At 35.2% G+C, this 23,217-nt stretch overlaps 1 protein-coding gene across 9 annotated transcripts in view; it reads right to left on the bottom strand.

The window, feature by feature from the left end:
• Positions 1 to 2,220: 2,220 nt before the first annotated feature.
• CNTLN (centlein) overlaps positions 2,221 to 23,217 on the bottom strand; it is a 328,812-nt gene continuing 307,815 nt past the window's right edge. For 8 of the 9 annotated variants that reach the window (XM_027105917.1, XM_027105925.1, XM_027105918.1 and 5 more), the window contains 3 exons: positions 17,550 to 17,735; positions 14,984 to 15,061; positions 2,221 to 2,925 (listed from right to left, as the gene is read on the bottom strand). In XM_027105917.1, the coding sequence (XP_026961718.1) occupies positions 2,824 to 2,925; positions 14,984 to 15,061; positions 17,550 to 17,735 (366 nt within the window). In that variant the 3' untranslated portion in view covers positions 2,221 to 2,823. Of the gene's footprint in view, positions 5,517 to 14,983; positions 15,062 to 17,549; positions 17,736 to 23,217 lie in introns of all 9 variants that reach the window. The other variant, XM_027105920.1, reaches the window with a different exon arrangement.

Raw genomic sequence — 23,217 nt, 5'->3', positions numbered from 1 at the left:
CTTCCAGTCTCCAGGAGCTGCCTACATTCTTTGGTTCATGGTCCTCTTCATCCATACATACACCTATGGGGATAGCATCTTCAAATTTCTCCGTCCCTCTGCTTCTGCAGTAACACTGCTTTCTGTATGTCTCCTCTTGACTCCTTCTTAGAAGGCACTGGGCCCAAAAAAAGAATCCAGGATTATTTCTCCACTTGAGATCCTTAATTTAATTACACTGCAAAGTCCCTTTTGCCATATAAGGTAACAAATTTAGCCTACCACACTCTATTTCTGTGTACTGTCTTTGGTTTTGGTATCTGGGTAATACTATGTCATCTCAGTTTTATTTTTTGTAACAAAATTCTGCTGTGATGAGACTTTTTTTTTAAGATGTTGGGGGTAGGAGTTTATTAATTAATTTATTTATTTTTGCTGTGTTGGGTCTTCGTTTCTGTGCGAGGGCTTTCTCTAGTTGTGGCAAGCGGGGGCCACTCTACATCGTGGTACGCGGGCCTCTCACTATCACAGCCTCTCTTATTGCAGAGCACAGGCTCCAGACACGCAGGCTCAGTAGTTGTGGCTCATGGGCCTAGTTGCTCCGCGGCATGTGGGATCCTCCCAGACCAGGGCTCGAACCCGTGTCCCCTGCATTAGCAGGCAGATTCTCAACCACTGTGCCACCAGGGAAGCCTGAGACATTACATTTTAAATTTTGTAATTTTTTCTTACTGTTGCTTTCCCATGAGTTGGGAATATTGTGATGAGTACTTAGTCTGATAACGTATATATTGCATTCTTTTAGCATAGGTAGAGTGTCATTTAATAAACATAATGCTTTGCCACTGAATTCAATAAAAAAATAATCCACACTTCACTGTGATTAAAAGTGTGACATTTGGGGCTTCCCTGGTGGCGCAGTGGTTGAGAGTCCACCTGCCGATGCAGGGGACATGGGTTTGTGCCCCGGTCCAGGAAGATCCCACATGCCGCAGAGCGGCTAGGCCCGTGAGCCATGGCCACTGAGCCTGCACGTCCGGAGCCTGTGATCCGCAACGGGAGAGGCCACAACAGTGAGAGGCCTGCGTACCACAAAAAAAAAAAAAAAAAAAAGTGTGACATTTGACAGCCATTTTTCTCTTTTTATTTTTACATGATGGGTATGCACTGGTACTAAAAAAATTGCAGTATCGTAGTGTTTGTGACACAAAATGTTGTCAAGTTGTAACTGTGTCACTGTGACTTGCAGTCCTGCAAAGTGGTGAGCACACTACATATGGTCCCTGTGAGAGTACTAACCTGAACTACTGTAGTGTGAAGGCAGCCATAAACAGTACTAAAACGAATGAGCGTAGCTGTGTTCCGATAAAGCTTTATTGATAGCCACTAAAACTTGAATTTATATAACTTTCACATGCTGCAAAATATAATTCTTTTTGTTTTTAAAGCATTTAACAATGTAAATATCATTCTTAGCTTACTATAGGCCACACAAAGACAGGTGGCAGGCCAGATTTGGCCTGTGGGTCATGATTTGCCAACCCCTGCCTTAACCTCATGGGATCTATATTTTATTTTGTTTTGTTTTGCGGTACGCGGGGCTCTCACTGTTGTGGCCTCTCCCGTTGCGGAGCACAGGCTCCGGACGCACAGGCTCAGCGGCCATGGCTCACGGGCCCAGCCGCTCCGCAGCATGTGGGATCTTCCCAGACCAGGGCACGAACCCGTGTCCCCTGCATCGGCAGGTGGACCCTCAACCACTGCGCCACCAGGGAAGCCCGGGATCTATATTTTAAAGCAGGGGAGGGGGGAAAACAAGAAAATAAGTAAGTGAAGAGGTAAAAGATGCTTTTGTGTTATAAAGGAAATTAATAGCAAGATGGCCAGGGAATGCTTCTTTGAGGAAATATGTAATGCAAACCTGAATGATACGCAGGAGCCAGTCATAAGAAAAGAGTACAGGGTATTCTACAAAGAGAACAGCAAGGGCAAAGGCTGGAGGCAGGCACAAGTCTGGTGAATTGGAAGAACCAAAAAGTCAGGTGTGGCAGCAACACAGAAAGACGAGAAATGGCTTGGGAATGTTCGGGAATCTAAATAAGGATGGATGCCCATTGTTAAGAATTTAATTTAATTAGCACACTGTGAGGACTAGCCTAACTAATACACTGGGTTTGTGGCCCTTGCTAATTTATATGACCACACAAAATACTGTGAGTTAAAAAAAAAAAAAAGAGGGAGCAAAGGAGAAAATGCTTTTATTTTTGCTGAACTGTTCTAGGAAAATACAATATCTCCTATATAATCCAGTAGACTGATAATAGATACAATTGGACCACACCATTTATTTCATTAAATGCTCATCCTTAATATAATATGATAATGCTTTACTTTATATTTGCTTACAATACAAATGTGTTGCTTATCAGGTGATTTAAGGCCATTTATAGCAGGTTTACATAAAAAGTGTAGTTTCTTTATAAAACTCAGAACATTAAATCCTCAGTTCACATTTTTTTCTTTTGATATTCAGACCAATTTGTGTATGCCAAGCTTGTTCTAATTCCTTCTAATGTACTGGAAAGAATATCATTTTCAAGTTTGCATTGATTTGTGGCAATATTTGTATTCAACAATCAAATGCTACACTATTTCCTTCTAAATGGCTGTGCACTTAATTAGTTTCACTTGTGCAGCAATTAATTGGTTTCACAGACTTCTATTTTGGTATTGACCCTGACTATTGATAGTTGGAGCAGATACTGTTATCAGGACTGCGATGCATGTTTTCCGATCACACCACATAAAGTTTTCACGTTTGAAAAAATGTTCTTAATCATAATATCATCTAATATCTTTCAAAATTGCAAAATATTCTTCAACTAGTTTCTTTTTTTCATTTATTTTCTCCAGTACTGCTTCTAGTAAATATGTGGCCAAAGGAAGCTGTAAAAGAAACACAGAAAAAAAGATGAAAACTCTATATTTTCTTCAGTTCAGAAATATATACTAAATATCATTAAACCATTAGAACTCAGCTGTCTGCAACTTTGCACCCATAATGGTACCCTACTGGGTCTCTTTTCAACTGATCTTGTTGGTTAGTGTGGGTAATTTTGTCTTTTATAATAAAAATGATAAAGGAGCAGAAGTAAAATGAAAAAAGATAAACGCCTTATTGAACAATTCATGGTTTACTGACCATGTTAATGTTGTAATCTGCAATACAAGCAGTTAAGCCATTTATCTTCAGTCAGCTGATCAATAGCAGGTTACAGTCTTCTCTAGGGCCCAGAGGCCCACAGTAGTACTGTATGTTCATCACTCATAAAAGAGTGAGAAAGAACTATCAATACACTTGTCTGTGTTAGAGCTGAACATCTCAAGAATTGTAGGGTGAAATTTCAGAGGAAAAAAAATGGCAAAAGTATATCCATTGATTAAGTTGTTATAGAAAAGTTTGGCATATCAAAGTGTAATACACATGTTGCAAACTGCTAAGTTTATGAAATATAGATTACATTTTTAAATTTCATAATTTATATAACTTTTCTGGTAAAGTTTTATCGTTCCCTGTGCTTCACTGAGGTGCCCGTAGAACTCACACAATACACTTATGGGTTATAAGTGAAAGAAAATCCTAAATGTTGCCCAGTTACCTCCCAAAGCCTACCGACTTCCTTTTATCCTCCTTCCTAGCTATCTAGTTTCATATAAAAGGTTTATAACAATCAAGAAGTTCATTAAGTTATTTTTGGAATTGTCTTTTTGATTAACCAGTAAAGACTACTTTTGTCTCCCTGAATATATTAACGAGAATCCTTATCAAGCCCAGTCCCCTTCCCTACAGGGATGTAGAGTCAGGCCCTTCTTTGTGCTAGGACAACCACCGACAGACAGCAACACTGGTCAGCACCTGAGCAAAATCAGCCTGATGTCCGCTGTGTGAGTTGTTCAGCTGTGCTCAGATCAGCTATGCTCAGCTGTTATATTTAGCTAAACCCAGCATAATGGTTCTTTTCTGAATGCAAACTGGGAAACAGAGAAAAGACTGGCCAGTGGCAGTGAAACAGATTGGGCAGTGAAACAGGCCCAAAAGGCACAAACAGATTATGCAGGCCATGGAGAAAATATAGAGACCGGTGTTGGTCCATAGAATTGCCTCATATCTTAAGTAGCTTTCTAGCTTAACTTCCTTCTTATATTTATAATAAATTGACTTCTCCTTAAGATACTCTGAGTCTATGTCAGGATAGACTCTATCTATAGTCTATGTCAAGAGTTTTAGACATTTGTCCTACTTGAAACTTACCACTAAATAAAGCATAAGATACAAAAATATCACATTTCTTCACTTCTTAAGATACAGGTGAATATAAGATACCCACATTGACTTAAAAACAGCTTTTTCTGGAAAAAAGAAACCTATCACATTAAATATACACAAATTGCATAGGCATTTCAATTTCAGAAATGTGAAAACGTGAGGAAATGCATCATAGAATCAAGGAAAAAATATATTAGATTCCCTTCTGGAAGATAATGATACTCACTGCAAATCCTTACTTTGAGAAGATTGCCCTCTGGGATGCAGAAAACAGTTATATTTGGTGAAACTGCCAGTTTTACAAATGAGACAATTTAAATTCTCAGGGCATTAACATTAGATGTTAAAGGAATACTCACACACACCAAGGCACAACTACCAGGTAACTTTCTTTTATTTTGACTATGGCACTCAGTACCATATGCATTCCAACAAAAGAGCAAAGAAACAAGATGAGAATAACCTCCCATCTCTTCCTGGTAGAAGCAAAAGCAGAAATGAGTGTTTAAAAAAGTTGTTCTAAGAAAAAAGGGTTCTCTGATCAAATAAGTTTGGGAAAGAAACCAAACTTTAAAATGTTATTTTATTTCAGGATCTCTTAGAGACTTTAAGGTACTAATGGTACTGTGTTTCTCCAAGAGGGCAATGTAATACTCTGTTTCTAAATTCATTTGTCCGCACTTTTCTCATAGTCTATTTATCATGTGGAACTAGTGGTCCATGGAATACACTTTGGGAAACATGCTGGCTCTATGATTTCCTGTATAATAATGTCACAGCACTTTTACCAGGCCACAATGTACTGACATTAATCATCTTATTTGCACAGTTCATTTTCAAGTTAAAAACTAAACCTACTCTTATTATCTTGTGATCAGAACAATTTCAGCATGTCGTGTACTTGGACATTTGGCTTCTTCTTATCTCGAAGAATCTCTCTTCCAGGAAGCCTCCAAAGTGGAACATGAGGTCCATTTACTAATTTATTGCTGACAACCCCTTTTATTCTTTTCCTCAGGCTCCCAATAAAAATGAAAAGCCCCACAGTTAAACACAACTGTTTGTCAAACCTGTTATATTGGATTGTAAGCTTCTTTTAAGCTTCATACAGAGCCTAACACTTCATGCATTTCAAAAAGCAACCCATCCTTTAATCAAGATGCATGATTTGTGCACATCCATCTGCCCTTGTAGGTTCTTCTATTTTTCTCTACAAATAGGTCAGAAAAAGATTAGTATCTGCCTTTATATAACATTAGACAAAAGTTCATATATCTTACAAGGTAGTTGGAGATGGTTCTTTATCTATTTTAATCCAACTTTTCTATTTTCCTTTTAAATACAAAGATTCCTACTTTTTCCCCCTCTAAACCCAGTGTTCTACTTTCTGTTTATGAATTGTAGTTCATTGGCAACCAGCTTTCAAACTGGTCTTAAAAAATTTTTTTTTAATATATAAGGATCAATTGTAATTCTGTAATAATATAAAATTAATATAATTTATGATGGAACAGTTAATAATTAAAACAAAGTTAGAAGAAGACTAAGAAAAAGTCAGAATTATAAAACATTTCATAAGATAAACAACAAGGTCCTACTGTATAGCACAGGGAACTATACTCAATATCCTGTGATAAATCATAATGGAAAAGAATATGAAAGAGAATGTATATATATGTGTGTATAACTGAATCACTTTGCTGTATAGCAGAAATTATCACAACACTGTAAGTCAACTATACTTGAAAAAAATAAATTAAAAAAATAAACATTTAACAAAACATACTTATTTCATAAAATATACTTATTGTTTTCAAATGAATAAAATAGCAAAGTAACTGTTAACCAAATTTTTTAGTAGATCTCCTTTCTATTTTACAAATAGTTCCTTAGTTATGGAGCAGACTCAATACATATTTAAATAATAAATACACTAACAGCCTTGGTTTTGAAAATAGCCTCTCTTACCAATTTTACACTATTCATTTTTCACAAACTTTTTTCATAGTACAGATAAAAATTTCTGATTAGTGAAGGATGAATTAACAAAAAGTTTTGTTTTTTGAGAAAGGTTAAAAAATGGGATTTTTAGTTAATTGGTTATTTTTAGTTAATTGAGAGTAATCATGTATATCATAGATTATCAATAACTTAAATCTCATAAATTATAGTTAATCTGAAGACTAAGTGGAATATAATTTAATCTACAGTGACTCAAGAAAGCTCTTCGAAATCCTATGGTACCATATGAATAGCAATTCTCAGCATACAGATATAGAGTAGATAGAGTTACCACTGAAACTATATTTAATACATAAAATGCCTCAGGAAGTGCTTTAAAAATTTGCATTGTTTGCTTATTTGTTTGCCATATTTTTTAGAACTGCAAAATGTTTTAAAAACACTAAGAAGATGAGGAAATCTGAACTTTTTAGAGTCTAGATTAAGTGCAGGTTTATTTCGTACAGGCAGCATAGAGTCTGTTCCTTTCTCTCTCTCTGCATTCTGGAGGGAACTCCCTCAGATACAGAAGAAAGCACAACCGTTCTTTTACTGACAGGATTTTGGATTTGGATTGAAGTGGCAACCTGACTAGCCAACAGCAGAGATCTTTTCTCACTTGCCCCATCAAATATACGTGAAACAACAAACCCAACAATTACGCTGCCTTGGGTTTCATCTCGGATGGCATGTGCCGGGGCCTATGAAGTCCAGAAAGTCCGCTGGACTTTCTGCATAATTTTATTCTCTTGCATAAAAAAGAAGTGATACTCTTAGTTATGTCATTGCAGTTACACAAGCTTGAACTCTTCAGCACAAGGGGAAAAATGGACAGGGGAAGAGCTGATACTGCATGAGATTTCTTGGAATGGGAATTTAATTAGGGCATCGGAATAACTGTGAGTTTTGCTTGGTCTATACTGTAATCTTAAAGTGGGTCTTCCTGGTCATGCTGGCTGTCCCTGTTGCCAAAGGTGACTTCTCTTACTGGAAGGACTTCCCCTGACTTCAGATTTTAGGCTTCTCTTATATGTAAATGCCTACAGATGTTTGCCTTTAGAAAGTGGTGTGCCAGTGACACAACCTCAAACTTATCACTCACAATAAATGGCTTCATTTAGAGGTGTTTCTGTATAAAGGTAAGATATGAATGATAGTTGCAGATGTTGGAGAGCTATGTTGGAAGAATAACAAAGCCTCAAGTCCATAAGTTTGAAACATACAGATAATTTATAGCATTAGCACTAACTGGAATGTGCTCTTAATAGTATAAAACTGAAAAGTTTTGTATTGAAAGAAAAAAATTGAAATAAGAGTACCTCTTTAAATCTAAAGGACAAGATTAACATTTTAACCATTTTCATTCTTATTTTTGGTTTGAAAACTATTACCAAAAGATACTGCTTTTAAAATAAAAATTGATAATGGCTATTCTGACCGGTGTGAGGTGATACCTCATTGTAGTGTTTTTTGTTTGTTTTTTTTTGCGGTACGCAGGCCTCTCACTGTTGTGGCCTCTCATTGTAGTTTTGATTTGCATTTCTCTAATGATTAGTGATGTTGAGCATCCTTTCATGTGTTTGTTGTCAATCTGTATATCTTCTTTGGAGAAATGTCTATTTAGGTCTTCTGTCCATTTTTGAATTGGGTTGTTTGTTTTTTTGTTATTGAGCTGCTTGTATATTTTGTATAGCTGATTCACTTTGTTATACAGCAGAAACTAATACACCATTGTAAAGCAATTATACTCCAATAAAGATGTTAAAAAATAAAATAAATAAAATAAAATGTAAAAATAAAAATTGACTTTAGCAGAGCTGTACTCAAAGTAAAGATATTAAATTTTATGTATTATACCTGCTTTAACAAAGGATATGATTCAGTGAGATTTTGAGTTTAGTAAGAAACTAATATAGTCTGATTATTATAAAATTAAAGATGGAAAATTTGTAATAAATAAATATTTATACACCCACTCTACTATCTTGTAATTAAAAGATTGAACTTGTTAAAATAACCAAGCAAGGTATCAGAAAGAACAATTTATTTATAATTTAAAACTGGCATTGAATTGTGAGCTAAGTTTCCTAAATGTTGTTTATATTTCTGGCACATTATCTATCTATCTATCCTTCTACCTATTTATCTGTCTTGGTGTTCAGCTGAATATTGAAGTCTATATCTGCTATTCTTAAACTTTGGTGAAGGCTATAATTTGTTTTCCTTTCATTTCCCCCCAATTTTTTTTTTTTGCGGTACGCGGGCCTCTCACTGTTGTGGCCTCTCCCGTTGCGGAGCACAGGCTCTGGACACGCAGGCTCAGCGGCCATGGCTCACGGGCCCAGTGGCTTCGCGGCATGTGGGATCTTCCCGGACCGGGGCACGAACCCGTGTCCCCTGCATCGGCAGGTGGACTCTCAACCACTGCACCACCAGGGAAGCCCGCCCCCTGCAGTTTTTTATAGTGGTAAAATACACATAAAATTTACCTTTTAACTTTAATGACATGTCTTTTTTCTGGTATCATGAAAGTAGGCTTTAATTTGTTAAATTAAAAAAAGAAATCCCAGTAAGGCTCTGAATGGAGAATTTTTAACTTTTGCTACTTCAGTTGGATGTGAGGAGTAAGTGTATGTGGGTGACTGTGTGGGTTTACGTGTGTGGAGAGAGTGAGTGTGGGGGTTTGCAGTATGTGCGTGTTATCAGTGTGTTGTAAGTGCAACACTGAAAGCAAAAGAGTAAATGTCTTCAGGGCTGTAAAGAGAAACTTTCTGTTAACCTTCAGACTGGAAGTTATTCTATTTACAAAAGCCAGGGAGATTTATAAAACCTTCTCACTGCCATATTGCAAAGCATCTATAGAAGGTAAGCATATTTTGCAGAAAGGGCACTGGGGAAAGAGCCATTTAAAATTTCACCGTTTGCAAGATCTGAAACAACTAATAGGAACAGGGATATCTAAAGCTAAAGAAAAAACATCGATCAAAGTCTATACTTTCAATTATCAACAACTGAAGGCAGAAAGAATTTTTGATATGGTCCCAATACAAGAAAATGATCTACACAAAGTGGATGAAAATGGACTGAATGAAATCTAGAAAAGGATTAACAAACAACATAGAATAAGGCAACAACAAAACAAGATCAAGACACATTTTGTAGCCATTTCTGGCTAAGTGTTTTTTATATAAATCCTAGTAAAGAACCATATTGTGGTTATAACTGTATATTATTTGTTTTATACAAGTATACATATTTTAATATACATACCCATAATTCTGTTCAAGTTAATTGTTTAAAAACTTTCATAGTTTATATATTTTAACTATTTGTTCATTGCCCTCCATCACCAGAGATGTAAGCTCCATGAGGGTAGTGATTTTTGTCTCTTGTTCACTGCTATAGCACCAAACCTGAAACATTACCTTACATGCAGTAGACACTCAATACACATTTTAAAAATGGATTTCACAGCTTGGGTTCAATTTTATCTCCACTAATTCTTTCCACTTCCTTTATAAAATCACAAGTACAAAAGACTGTTTCAGGTATTATTAAGGCCTGAAAACAAAACTAAGTGATCCTTACTATAATTTTAATTTTGAGGATCAGAATGGACAGAACAAATAAACAATACCTCTTAGAGGGCAGAGTATAAATAACTGACTCCTTTTTGTTTGCATATATGAGAAAGTAATATCAGCTAGAGTATGATAGAGGGACAGCTCCTTCTTTGTCAATTGAAAGGAAACATATTAAGTATGAAATAAAATAATTTACCTCATTTATTCATAGTTATGGCCAGTAGACAGAAATTCAAATTCAAATGCATTTAATGCAGTCCCTGCTAATGGTGGGGGACATAGCACATGAGATATAAGAACTTAATTGGGGACTTCCCTGGTGGTGCAGTGGTTAAGAATCTGCCTGCCAGTGCAAGGGACACGGGTTCGACCCCTGGTCTGGGAAGATCCCGCATACTGCTGAGCAACTAAGCCCATGCGCCACTACTACTGAGCCCGTGCACCGCAACTACTGAAGCCCGTGCTCTAGGGCCCGTGCTCCGCAACAAGAGAAGCCACCGCAATGAGAAGCCCATGCACCGCAATGAAGAGTAGCCCCCACTTGCCATAACAAGAGAAAGCCCATGTACAGCAATGAAGACCCAACGCAGCCAAAAATAAATTTTGAAAATTAAATTTTTCTAATTAAAAAAATTAAAAAATAAATAGTCTCTGGCTGCTAAAAAAAAGAACTTAATTGGATTTACTTAAAAATAAAAAGGTATTCTTTTTATTCTTCTTCACTGTGCCTCATATTAAGGAATTCATTTTTTAAATGGAGATATAATTCACATAACGTAAAGTTCACCATTTTAAAATGTATAATTCATTGGTTGTACAAAGTTGTACAACCATCACCTTCATCTAATTCCAGAACATCACCTTCATCTAATTCCAGAACATTTTCATCACCCCAAAAGAAACCCTATACCCATTAGCAGTCATGGTCCCTCTTCCCCTATCCCCTGGCAACTACTAACCTACTTTCTGTCTTGATAGATTTGCCTATTCTGTACATTTCATAGAATGCAATCATACAGCAAGTTACCTTTTGTGTATGGCTTTTTTCACGTAGCATAAGGTGTACAAGGTTCTTCCAGGTTGTAGCACTATCAGTACTTCATTCCATTTCATGGCTGAATAATATTTCATGTATGCAAATACCATGTTTTGTTTATCCATCCATCAGTTGATGGACCTTTGGATTCCTTCCACTTTTGAGCTATTATGAACTGTCATTGAGCTGCTATGAACATTTATGTAGCAGTTTTTATATGGACATATGTTTTTACTTATCTTGGGTATATACCTAAGTGTGTAACTGCTGGGTCATATAATCTCTACTTTTAACTTTTTGAGGAACTGCCAGACTGTTTTCCACAAGGGTAGCACCATTTTACCTTCTCACAAGCAATGTATAAGGGTTCTAATTTCTCCACATCCTCACCAACACTTGCTATTGTCTGTCCTTTTGATTATAGCCATCCTACTGGGTATGAAGTGGTATCTCATTTTGGTTTTTGGTTTGCATTTCCCTAATGGCTACTGATGTTGAGCATACGTACATGTGCTTATTGGCTATTTGTATATCTTCTTGTAGAAATGACTATTCAGATCAGTTTCTTTTCTTTCGTTGTTGAGTTGTAAGAGTTTGAAATGTGTTCTTAAATGGTTAGATTTCACTGAGAAAAGCCGCACAGCAGGTTGGAATGAACTAATGAAAAACTGTGAGTCCCTGAATACTGTTATTGACATGTATCAACTGAATTTTTTATGGCTTCAATCACTGACATCTCTCTCTACCAAATCTGATCTACCTCTTTTGATCCCTAAAACTTTTAAAGGTATCATTATCTTTCTCATCATATAAGGTATTAAACTCACCTCTCTTTGGTTTCTGCTTTCTGACCCCTTCATCTAATCTCAGTACTGCTATGAATTCAGTTTCTATAAAGTGGGTCACATCTATCTCGTCCTTCCTATTTTTATAGTGAGGGTACATGCAGGCCCCCACTTCCTTTTGCCTTGACTACCTTCTTGCTCCCAGTCTCTTATCCTTTCAAACCATCCTACATGCTGATCTCATGTATCTTTCTAAAGCACAACTCTGATTACATCCCTTTCCTGCTCAAAGGTGTTTATTGTTTAGTCCCAGTCTACTTTTCCTATTTCTGTTTTTTTTTCTCCCATGTCCTAAAACACAGAAAAGCTAATTTTGGGTGGTTCTCCCACCCTATTATAATCATTAATTTGCTTGCTTGTCTCTGCCATAAACTGTAAGTTTTAAAAAATGTAATAATGCAAAAAGAGGAATTAATACAAGTAAAAATCTTCAAAGAAATTAAAAGGCAGCTATGCCATAAAAAATGAAAGTAGGTATTAGAACAACTTTTTTTAAGTGTGATTCTTATTATTAGAAATCTGTGGGGACAAAGGTTAGATGCAGATAAAGATCAAACACTTAAAATTACCAATTGTATCAGGACCACTTGAAAGGAGGACAAATATTACATTCTGTGTTAAATATAGATAAGTTAAGGTTTTAGACCTTTTAATTCTCATGCATTTCTGGCTAACAGTATCAGTAGGTATATTATTGTGTGGGCCCATATTGCCACATGGCAGGACAGCTTTTTATTTTCTGGTAAATATCTTATTTATATAAATTTTAATCCAATGAATGTAGAGAAAATTTTCTTTAAGAGAAAATAGTTCTGTGGCCGAATCCTTAAACAAAAGATAAAACCACAAGGACAGATTCACTCCTATGATGTCAGAATTCCATTACATATACCACCCAACACAGAGGGAGGACATAAAAGGGAAGTTTTCTTATAATTTTATTTTCAAAATATTTTAATCATCAAATATAAATACTGAATTAATTAGGGTTCTTTTCAGGGAATGCGCTCAATTATTCCACAGCTTCAAGATCGTGTAACCTCAGGTACACGGAGCTGCATGCCATAAACTAAACAAAACAAATGAATGAACATATTTATACTTTTGCCCTCACAATCCTGTGAGCATAATTTAGACTCCCAAAAGCTGGTGGACAAAGAAAACCTTTTCTAAAATTCAGGACAAATATAATTGCTAGAATTGAGAAAGAAGAAAAGTAGGATAAAAAAAAGATGTTTTCTATTTTATAGATTTTTCTCTTGGGTGTAATTATAAAGTGACATTCAAGTGCAACCAATGAAGTCCCTATTTTTTTTTCTCACAGAATTCAAAGGCATCAGCAAAACCACCTCTGTCAGTAATAAAAATAAAAAGTCTTCGACTTTTTAAATGTTATCATACTGTCACAGTGGAATAAAATTAACTTGACAAATACTCTAAAGGCACATGGTGCAGTTCATTATGTATAACAGCAACAGCAGCGGTTTCCCAGTGTTCATAGAGGCTGCTCCATTAAATTTACCTCCAGTCAATAATTAGGAGTCCACAAATAAACCTGGGCAATTAAATCAATACTGCCAGGCAATTATATTCTAGAGTCCAGGCTCAGTGGCACAAAAAGGCACTATATCAAACTGCAGTATTAAGCAGTCTAATGCCATTTGCAACAGGATTTTTTTTTACAATAACTGGACAGAATAAGCATACATCCAGATAATATAGAATGTATATATGTATATCTACATGTGTTAGTCAAAAACTCAGATCTGGTGTCAATAGAGCTTTAGTAAAATTTAATAAAGATTTATACATATTGATTTGTTATTTTTATGTTCATAATTGACGATAAAACTTCCATATTAAAAGGTCATACTTACAAGTTGAATGTTAAAAAATCCACTACAAAGTTTATTTTTATAACTTTCACGTTTAAAAAAATAACCTGTAACAATCATTACTGAACTCCTTTGATGTGCCAGGCACTGGGCTGGGAGCTGGGAATGCAACATGATTGAGAAATGGCCTTTCTTCTCAAAAGCAAGAAGGCTTTGCCCAGCACCTGCACATCTGCACTTCAACAACTTGAGGCAAAAGAGTGCCCATCACCTTCTATTACTATTGATAGTAATAGTGTTTCCAGATAATGTTTCAAAAATATATAAAATGGGTACTAAGAATATGAATAATAGTTCATATATTATTTACTTATTCTTGACTTTTCCAAAAACATAGATACTGCACTCACAGAACAAATTTTTTTTTTGCTATTTTGAGAAATATATTTAAGCTGTTTTTAATCCAGTTCATTTTAAAAACAGACAACAATTAAGTTGAGCAAAAAGAACTATAATGAAAAAGTTTTGGAATATATTACATGCTGTCAGTGATATCAAAACAAAAGTTGGCTATGACTAGAAAAGCAGGGCTCTCACCTGCCAATAAACTGCCCTGATCACTTACAAGAGGGGCACATCCCAACAGACTATATGTGTATTAAAAAAATACTTGAAAGGGAAGAAAAAGTATCACACAGGTCACAGCAGCAGTCTCAATAGACCCCTCAGGGATTTCAGCTCATCTTGGCCTTGTCATCCTCTATGCAGCTTTCCACTCGGCCCAGAAAATGTCGATAGGAAAATGTTTGAGGGGCCTCTGGTGGAAATTTTTTCATTCTTTCTGCATTGACAGGATGCCAAATCAATATTTACTTCCCACTAACAAGCTGCTCGAGGTCTCAGTAGAAAATATTGTAGAGAATGCAGGAAGACACAGTAATAAACAGCTGTCTGGCTGTGAGGAAAACATGAATTGACTGGAAACAGGTCCATAGTAAAAGGTCACTGAAACCCATGAACTCCTCAGGTGTCCATATCAACTACTAACTTTAAAGACACATAATAAACAATCTCTTTTCCTAAGAGGGCTGAGAGAATGGATCCTTTTCAGTCTAGCAAGCATAGAGGTTGACTCAATAATTTAATTAATGCCTTTGCTAAAACCCATGTTGGCTCCTTCCCAAGGCATTTGCTTCATTTGTTAAGTCCAAAAGTACAAATGGAGAGTTAACTTTCCTGTCTACCTACTAGAATACTTATTTACCTAACAGAAGTAATGTGTCTGTTTACAAAAAATTAGGCATCTAGTAACAAAAAAGTACGGCTTGGAATTTTTATCTGCAAGTTTTAATATATGAAGTAGAAAAACAAAATACCTGTCCTTCAAGAAGTTTCTGAATGTACAACAGCCATTCCTTGTCATTTTCAGCATCGATCTTTGTCCTTTCGATTTCCTGAAGGAAAAAAATAAAAACACTGTTGTTAATTTCATTTATATGAACTTGATCATACTGTTAGATACTGAATAAATCTAGAGAAATATTGGTGGAATTAGATTCAGCAAAGAGCAGCCTGTCCTTTCAAAGTAGGGAATATTCAAATCGATGCTCTTTAATGTATAAATATCTACCTACATGTGGAAGATAAAGCTATATTTCTATATTTCATAATATAATTCAGGAATGTTTTATTTCTGCCTTCACAGTGGAGCTCACACTGGACTGAGGTGGAGGTGGAAGTGATTAAAATAAAATGAAAAAGAAAATGGAGCTGTATAGAAGAATCATTTATAAGTAACCCTCATAAGATGACATAAAACCTTATACTCAAAACTCTGACTTATCAGTAGATAATTAAGGAGTAATTGTTATAATCACAGACAAAATAGGACATGCATGGTTCTGGTGTACTTAAATGCTTACTCATTTAAAATATCCAATAACTAGCTGATAGGTAAGAAACGCTCCAACTTAAAGTATTGTTAAGTCACTAAATATTTTCAATGCATCAATTATCAAGGTAAAATATTCTGAAAGTATAATGTATTCACATGTGCAACTGATTATTCAGTTAAAATCATGATTCGGTTTGCAAAAAATGGGCTTTTCAAAAAGGGAAGGATTTGGAAAACTAACATTTGTTGAAATTTACTGTATGCCAAGTATCAGGCTAGGTACTTCGCATAGGTTGTCATAATGTTTTACGTGAATTTACAAGAGTTCGATGTAGCTTAAAGCATAAAATTCAGGTGGTTTGGGCTCTACTTGGGTAAGTCACTCAACTCTTTAGACCTCTGAAAGATGCAGGCAGGGATCAGTCCAAATAAGCTCGATCTATAATTAAATCTAGTAAATATATCCAGGTGTGTGCACTGAGTCTTCACAGAACAGTGTGTTTTCTTCCAGGACGACTTCCATTTAAGGTTGTGTGGTATGCACATTTTGGTGCTTGGCATCCCTGGCTCCAAACTGCATCTGCCCAGAGGCCAGGGTGCCATTTCTTCACAGAAATGTGCTAGCTACTCTTTGGGACTAACAAGAGAGATCCTTTTCTAATTAATATACTCAAAGGGGACAACTTTTTCCAATTTGTCTACTCAAAGGGGGTTCTTTTTTCTAATCTGTAAGCCCAGTAAGGGCATCTTTTAAGACCACACAAAGGCGGTGATGCTGTCTTCCAGAATATGTATCTGGAACACACACATGTATACACACATATACACATGAGGGATTTTGCTAAGTCTGTTTGTTTTAAAACTTGTAGGAAACAGAGGAGGACTCTACCTTAATTTTTTGTTAGGTTTCTTTTTATCAATCAAATTTTAATTAAGTGTCCATAATAAGATACAGTTAACACCCTTGCCTCAGATACTATTATTTCCTGTGTGTCTTATATTTGATACTGTATTTCATAATGCTTTTGTACTTCAAAGTTCAGAATTCACAGACACTGTGGCATAGGTGCTGAAAATAGGAAACTGATAATTCACTATCCTATTTACCCATAGGATGAAAATAATCTCTGCAGGACTCCTTTGACCTCTTTTCTAAGAATTCTTAGCAGTTTAAAAACTTTTACAAGTTGTAGATCTGCTCTATTCCAGAAATTTTTTGAGAAACTGATGGGGGAGGGGTGCTGAAGGATGTTCTCATACAAACATTTAAGTCTATCATTTTATTTAGTCATTGAGCAAATATTTATGGGGAAGCTAAGAGTACCATCATCTCCTTAATCTTTCTAAACAATAAAAAATCTAATATTTATGTATTAAAGTTCAGAGACTTCACAATAGAACAGGATTGAGTATCCTCCACAGGTTTCACGGAAGACTGTGTATGAGATTCTGCTGTTTATGAGGCAATAACTATCAAAAATGCAGTGCCCTCCTCAGGAGGTACAGAAATGCTACTGAAGACCTATATGTATATGCACATAAATTCACTCAGATGGGAGTATTTTCCCCACCTTAAAGCAATAAATATCTTTTTCTATAACTTGATCAACAATAACTTTGAATTTATCTAGAAAAGCCAATATATTCATTACATTAAAAAATCTCATGTACGACGAAAAATCCTCAAATCAATCCTGACCCAGCTAACTAAATCCATTCAAACAGGCTTAATTAAAAATACTAGCTTAAAAGATACATGATGAACTATAGAAAATGGAAGAGACAGGAAAGGATAACTGACTTGAATAACAAGCAAGCAGTTCTAAAGGTTATGTGTACTGGCTTACTTCTGTATTACATAGTTAAATTTCTCTAAAGGTTTTTTGAGTTGGTTAATACTTTTGATATATCTTTCATTGGTACACTAATATTCTTGCCTTCATTAATATTATCTTAAAGATGAAATTCTAAGAATTATAAAACAAAAATATGTACTTACATTCAATGTGTAACAAGCCCATTATTAATAAATATTTAAGTGATCTTACTTCTTCATCTTCTGTGTCCAATATTTCCTCTAGATCTGACCGTGAAATGTTCAGGATAGATGCTGCCAAGGTCTGGGCTTTATGGGTTGAGGTTTTACAAGCATCCCTGTTTTTCTGCACCTTTTTAAGTTCTCTGATTTGTCGCCTTATTGAATGGACATCATTTTGTAACTCTCTGACCAAAGCCTGCAACATATTGGAAAGAATGTGGGCTCATATGGAAGTCATAAATGAAGAAAAAGCAGTCATAACATAAAAATGTGAAGATACTAGCAAGTAATTTTTTATTAGGATTACTCTGATTTTATTTATATTGGAACATAATGGATTGCTCTTTACTTATTGTCAGAATGCAATAAAAACTCTCGCAAATGACCACTTAACCAACTTGCTGGATTAACCAAATCTCTCCAATCCGTCTTTCAGATTTGCAACTGTTATCTTGGATGGTGAATACTTGTAGCAGGCAGGCTACTTAGCATCATGCCAGAGCACAGCTACTCCCACCAGTTGAGCTGATGCCAATTGTCAGATCTATTTATTCCTAAGTGTTATATTTGTTGTAACAGGTTAGTTACATAATTAATTATTGCATAAATAATGAAATATAACTGCATAAAGAGGGTTGTTCCTATTTTATTAAAACTGGATTAGAAATCTTTGGAAGGATTTGATAAAGCCAGGTGGGTAAAAGTGCAATTAAATTATGTGTAGACAAGACAACAATAAAGGATTGACAAAAATCATAAAAGTCTAGGCTTGCTTCTACAAGAGTCTCTAATTTCTCCCTGTGAGAATACATGCCTATGTGTGCATAAGTAGAAGGTAGCTCTTACCCTGGGTGGACAGAGCTCTGGAGCCTGATGCCTGGCTTTGTGGGCTGAGAGCAGGCTAGCTAGATGTTTGGGTTGTTCTCAATCTTTTGCCAGCTTAAGCAATGTTGCAATAAATAATGGTGCTCATATATACATTTTTGCATCCCTAGGATACATTCCTAGAAGTGAAATTGCTGGACCAAAGGGTGTGTATAACTGTAATTTTGAAAGCTGTTTAATTCTCCCTCTCTCCAAGATCATATCAATTTACACCTACACAAAGAACATAGGAAAATACTTGTTTCTCCATACCACTGGCAAAACACCAATCTGGTTTTTCAGTGTAGTTTGTTTTTTTCACTATATTATAAAGTTTCATTTCTCTTATTAAAAATGAAGTTGAGCGTCAGCCTTAACAGATAATTATATTTCTTTTGTCTTTTTTTTTTCTATTTTTCTTAGTGATTTATAGGAGTTATTTATACTTTAGGGAAATTATAATTGTCTGTTGGGTATTTCTAATCTTTTTCATATTTTGTATTTTTCTTCTGACAGTAATTATAGTATTTTATACCTAGGAAAAAAATGTAAAAACTTTAATGTACTAAATGAATCTTTTCCTTTCTCACTTTTTTTTTGTTTGTTTTTGTTTTCTTTTTGCGGTACGGGGGCCTCTCACCGTTGTGGCCTCTCCCGTTGCGGAGCACAGGCTCCAGACGCGCAGGCTCAGCGGCCATGGCTCACGGGCCCAGCCGCTCCGCGGCATGTGGGATCTTCCCGGACCAGGGCATGAACCCGTGTCCGCTGCAGCGGCAAGCGGACTCTCAACCACTGCACCACCAGGGAAGCCCTTACTTTTGAATTTAGTGTGATACTTTAAAATTTACTGTGATACTTTAAAAAGCATTCTCCACAATTTTATATACATATATGTATATTATATATATATATATATATATACTCATTTTCAAACCATGAATTTTTCTGCCACTTTTAAGATTTTATTTTTCAGTTTTAAATGTTTTATCCATTTGTAACCATCTAGAAAATTATTACATACAATCTTAGTTGTCTCACCACCACCTATTAAATAGTCCATATTTTCCCCATTGATTTCATGTGTGTTTAGGTCAGGTTCTGAACTTTCTATTCTGTTCCATCTGTCTTCTTATTAGTGAAGCTTTATAGTATATTTTAATTAGTGAGGCTTTATAATAAATGTTATAATCCGGTAGGGGTATCTCCCTTCTATTATCTTTCTTTTCAGATTTTTCTTAGTAATTTTTGTTCGTTTGGGTTTTCACATAAACTTCACATTGAGCTTGTCTAGATCCCCTTCTCCTAAACATTTTACTCGTAATTTTATTTAAATCAAGTTAAATTTTATTTGAATCACGTTAACATTTTAGAACGTTGAGTCTTCCTAATCAAAGACCATGGTACTCCCTTCCAGCTGGTTAAGTCTTTATTTGTGTTTCCGAGGATCATTTAAAAATTTTCTCTTTGTAGATCTTTTTTTCCCTGGGCCTCTTAACTTTTTGGGGGGCACTGATTCTAGTACTGATTGTTGCTTGTATACATAAAGATTGTTAATATATATTAAGCTTACTGAAATTTCTTATTTGTTATGAGTTTTTCAGCCGATTCCTCCTTAGCTTCCAGGAATTGAATGTCTGCAAATATTGATAATTTTACTATTTTCTATTTTTTTTTTTTTTTTTTTTGCCATACTGCACAGCTTATGGAATGTGCGATCTTAGTTCCCTGACCAGGGATTGAACCCAGGCCCTCAGTAGTGAGAGCACAGAGTCCTAACCACTGGACCACCAGGGAATTCCCTATTTTCCAACTTTTATACCTCTAATTTCTTTCTTTTCTTATTGAATTGATTATTAAGTTCCTCCTGAACAATATTAAATAGTAATATTGATGGACATACTCAACTTGTTCCTGATTTTAGTGGGAATCTCTCTACTTCATAGGAAATACTACGCCAGATTTTGAGTTGAGAGCTGTATTTTAATATACTAAAAAATACACCTTAATATATTAATATATAATATAGTTTTATATAGGTAACTATCTACTCATCTTATTTTTATTTCTTATAAGAATGGAAACCAAATTGTCTTAAATCCATTTTAGCATCCATATAAACTATCATATGATTTTTCATCATAAATCTATTAATACAATTTTAAATAATTTTCTTAGTATTGAATTATCCTTGCATCACTGGAATAAACTCCACTTGGTGTGATATATTATTTTTTGATGTGCTGCTGAATTCTATTTGCTAATATTTTATCTGGAATTTCTACATTAGTAAGAGATTGATTCATTTCTTCCAAAAATATTTGGAAAAAATCTTCTCTTTCCATGTTTTACAGTAGTTTTAATGAGATTGAATCTATCTGCTCTTTACTGATGTGGTAGCACTCATCTGAATTTGGCCTAGTATTTATTGCAAAGATACCTTTTTGGCAAATCATTTTAATTTTCTATTTGTTCTGGAGGGCGTTTTGGTACCTCATAATTTTCCTAGAAAATGATCTATTTCATCCAGGCTTTCAAATTTATTTGCAGAGTTGAACTAAGTATTCTGCCACGATTTTTTTCCCCTGTGTCTATGTTTATTGTCACTTACTTGTTATTTTGTATAGTTGTGCTTTCTACTTTCTTAATTAGGTAAGCTAAAGATTCAATCTATTTTATTGCTTCTTACTTTTCTTTTCCAAAAAAATACTCTTGTATTCATTTATTAATTCCACATTAATTTATTAATTTCTATTTCAATCTTCAGAGTCTATTTAATTCTTCAGTTGAATATTTACTTTCATTTATTCTTGTTTGCTAATGTAAATATATAAGGCCATACATTTTTTGAGCACTGTTTTTGCTCTATCCTATGGGTTCTGATAATTCTAGAATGTTATTCTTTTAAAAATATTCTGCAATTTGTTCACATTTCCTTCTTAACCCAATAACTTTTTTTTTTAATATTTAAGTGCTAGTGACTGGTTTTCTAGTTTTGTTATTGATTGCAGTTTTATTGCATTATTCTCAGAGATCGTCATCTATACTATTTCTACTTTTCAGAATTAATTGAGGTTTCTTTGTGGTATGTCTTGGGTTGGAATGCCTGAAAATGTGGGGTGGAGATTTGTGTGGGAGAGGGTGCTTAGAAGCAACACCTATTAGAAACTTAGGGAAGCAGGAGCAGGCAGAGGGAAATGATCTGCACTGCGGTTCCAACAGAGGCTTCACGCCATCGTGTAAGGAGCTCTGGAGCCAAGATAGCCTTTCAGAGTTGTCTCATCTTTGTTTTTTCCCCCTTATACATGACATGAACTTTTTTTACATCACTATTCTTTATTTGTTTGAGTCCAGAAACTTTACTGAAACATAAACAGGGGATGACATATTAGATCAATTTTCCCTGGTTCATGTTATGTTCTTAGAAGTATTTTATTTCTGAAAATTGTTTTTGGATTATAGCTTCAATAATTGTCCTGTTCCATCACTCCTTTTCTTCTTTGAAGACTCCAATTATACATGTGTTGAATCTCTGTCATTTGCTTCAGAAATCCTTTCTTCCACAGTATGTTTTGTTTAACTGAAGCATAATTAGAATGAAACAGTGCACACATTTTAAGTGATTAGTTTAATGAGCTTTGATAATTGTATGCTTCTGTGTAGCCAACACCCTGTTCAAGATATAGAACATCTCCATACTCAAGAAATTTACCTGATACTCCTTTCTAGGTCAATTCCTCCCACATCCAGACAGCACTGCTCTGATTTATATCATCTTAGATTAATATTTCCTATTCTAGAACGTCATCTAAATGGAATAATACACTATGTACTCTTTCATGTCTGACTTATTTTTCTCAACATGGTGGGGGTTTTTTGTTTTTGTTTTTTTAAACATTTATTTATTTTGTCTGTGTTGGGTCTTCGTTGCTGCAAGCGGGCTTTCTCTAGTTGCAGCAAGCAGGGGCTACTCTTCGTTGCGGTGCGCGGGCCTCTCATTGTGGTGGCTTCTCTTGTTGCAAAGCATGGGCTCTAGAGCACAAGCTCAGGGGTTGTGGAGCATGGGCTTTGTTGCTCCACGGCATGTGGGATCTTTCCGGACCAGGGCTCAAACCCATTTCCACTGCATTGGCAGGCAGATTCTTAACCACTGCACCACCAGGGAAGTCCTAACGTAGTGTTTTAAATTAGGGATTCATCCATATTGTTTTGTGTATCCGTAACTTGTTCTTTTCCTTTTAATTTATATTAAATGCAATAAGTTCAACAATATTTATACACATACATTCATATAAAACCCAGAAATATATATTTTTTTCCTGAGATAATTTTATTTATTTTCTTTTACTTCTTTGCTTTGTCGGCCAATTTGCTTTCATTTGTTCCCATGTCTCACCACCTTTTCTCTAAGTTCTTACATTTATTTCTACCTTAAACATGTGCTTTTTGGAGGAAATTATTTCATTAATATTTTTATTCACAGTAAAATATTTTCATCTTCTCTGCAGCAACTATCTGTGGTGAAACTTCTTTTCCTGCCATTTACTTTTCCTGTTTCCTTCCTCCATTCTTATCCTAATCTATTTTTGTTGATACTATGCTGTTTCATTTTTCAGGACTCGTTTTTGAAAGAGAAGAGTTTTTCCGAGATTTCCTATTTGTAGAAAGTTATGTGGCAGAAGGGCCTGTGCTGTTCTGCAGGCTGGTGAAGTTTTATATATGAATCTAATATTTTTTCCGATGAATTCCATTAGCCAGGTTATTTTGGTTATGGTTTGTTTGGTTTTTTATAATATAAGGAATTTTTTTTCTTGGCT

This window comes from Aethalodelphis obliquidens, unplaced genomic scaffold (genome assembly GCF_003676395.1).
Source record: "Aethalodelphis obliquidens isolate GAN/ISIS:26980383/991018 unplaced genomic scaffold, ASM367639v1 scaffold7, whole genome shotgun sequence".
NCBI classification, from domain to species: domain Eukaryota; kingdom Metazoa; phylum Chordata; class Mammalia; order Artiodactyla; family Delphinidae; genus Aethalodelphis; species Aethalodelphis obliquidens.
This window is presented reverse-complemented; position numbering and strand designations above follow the sequence as displayed.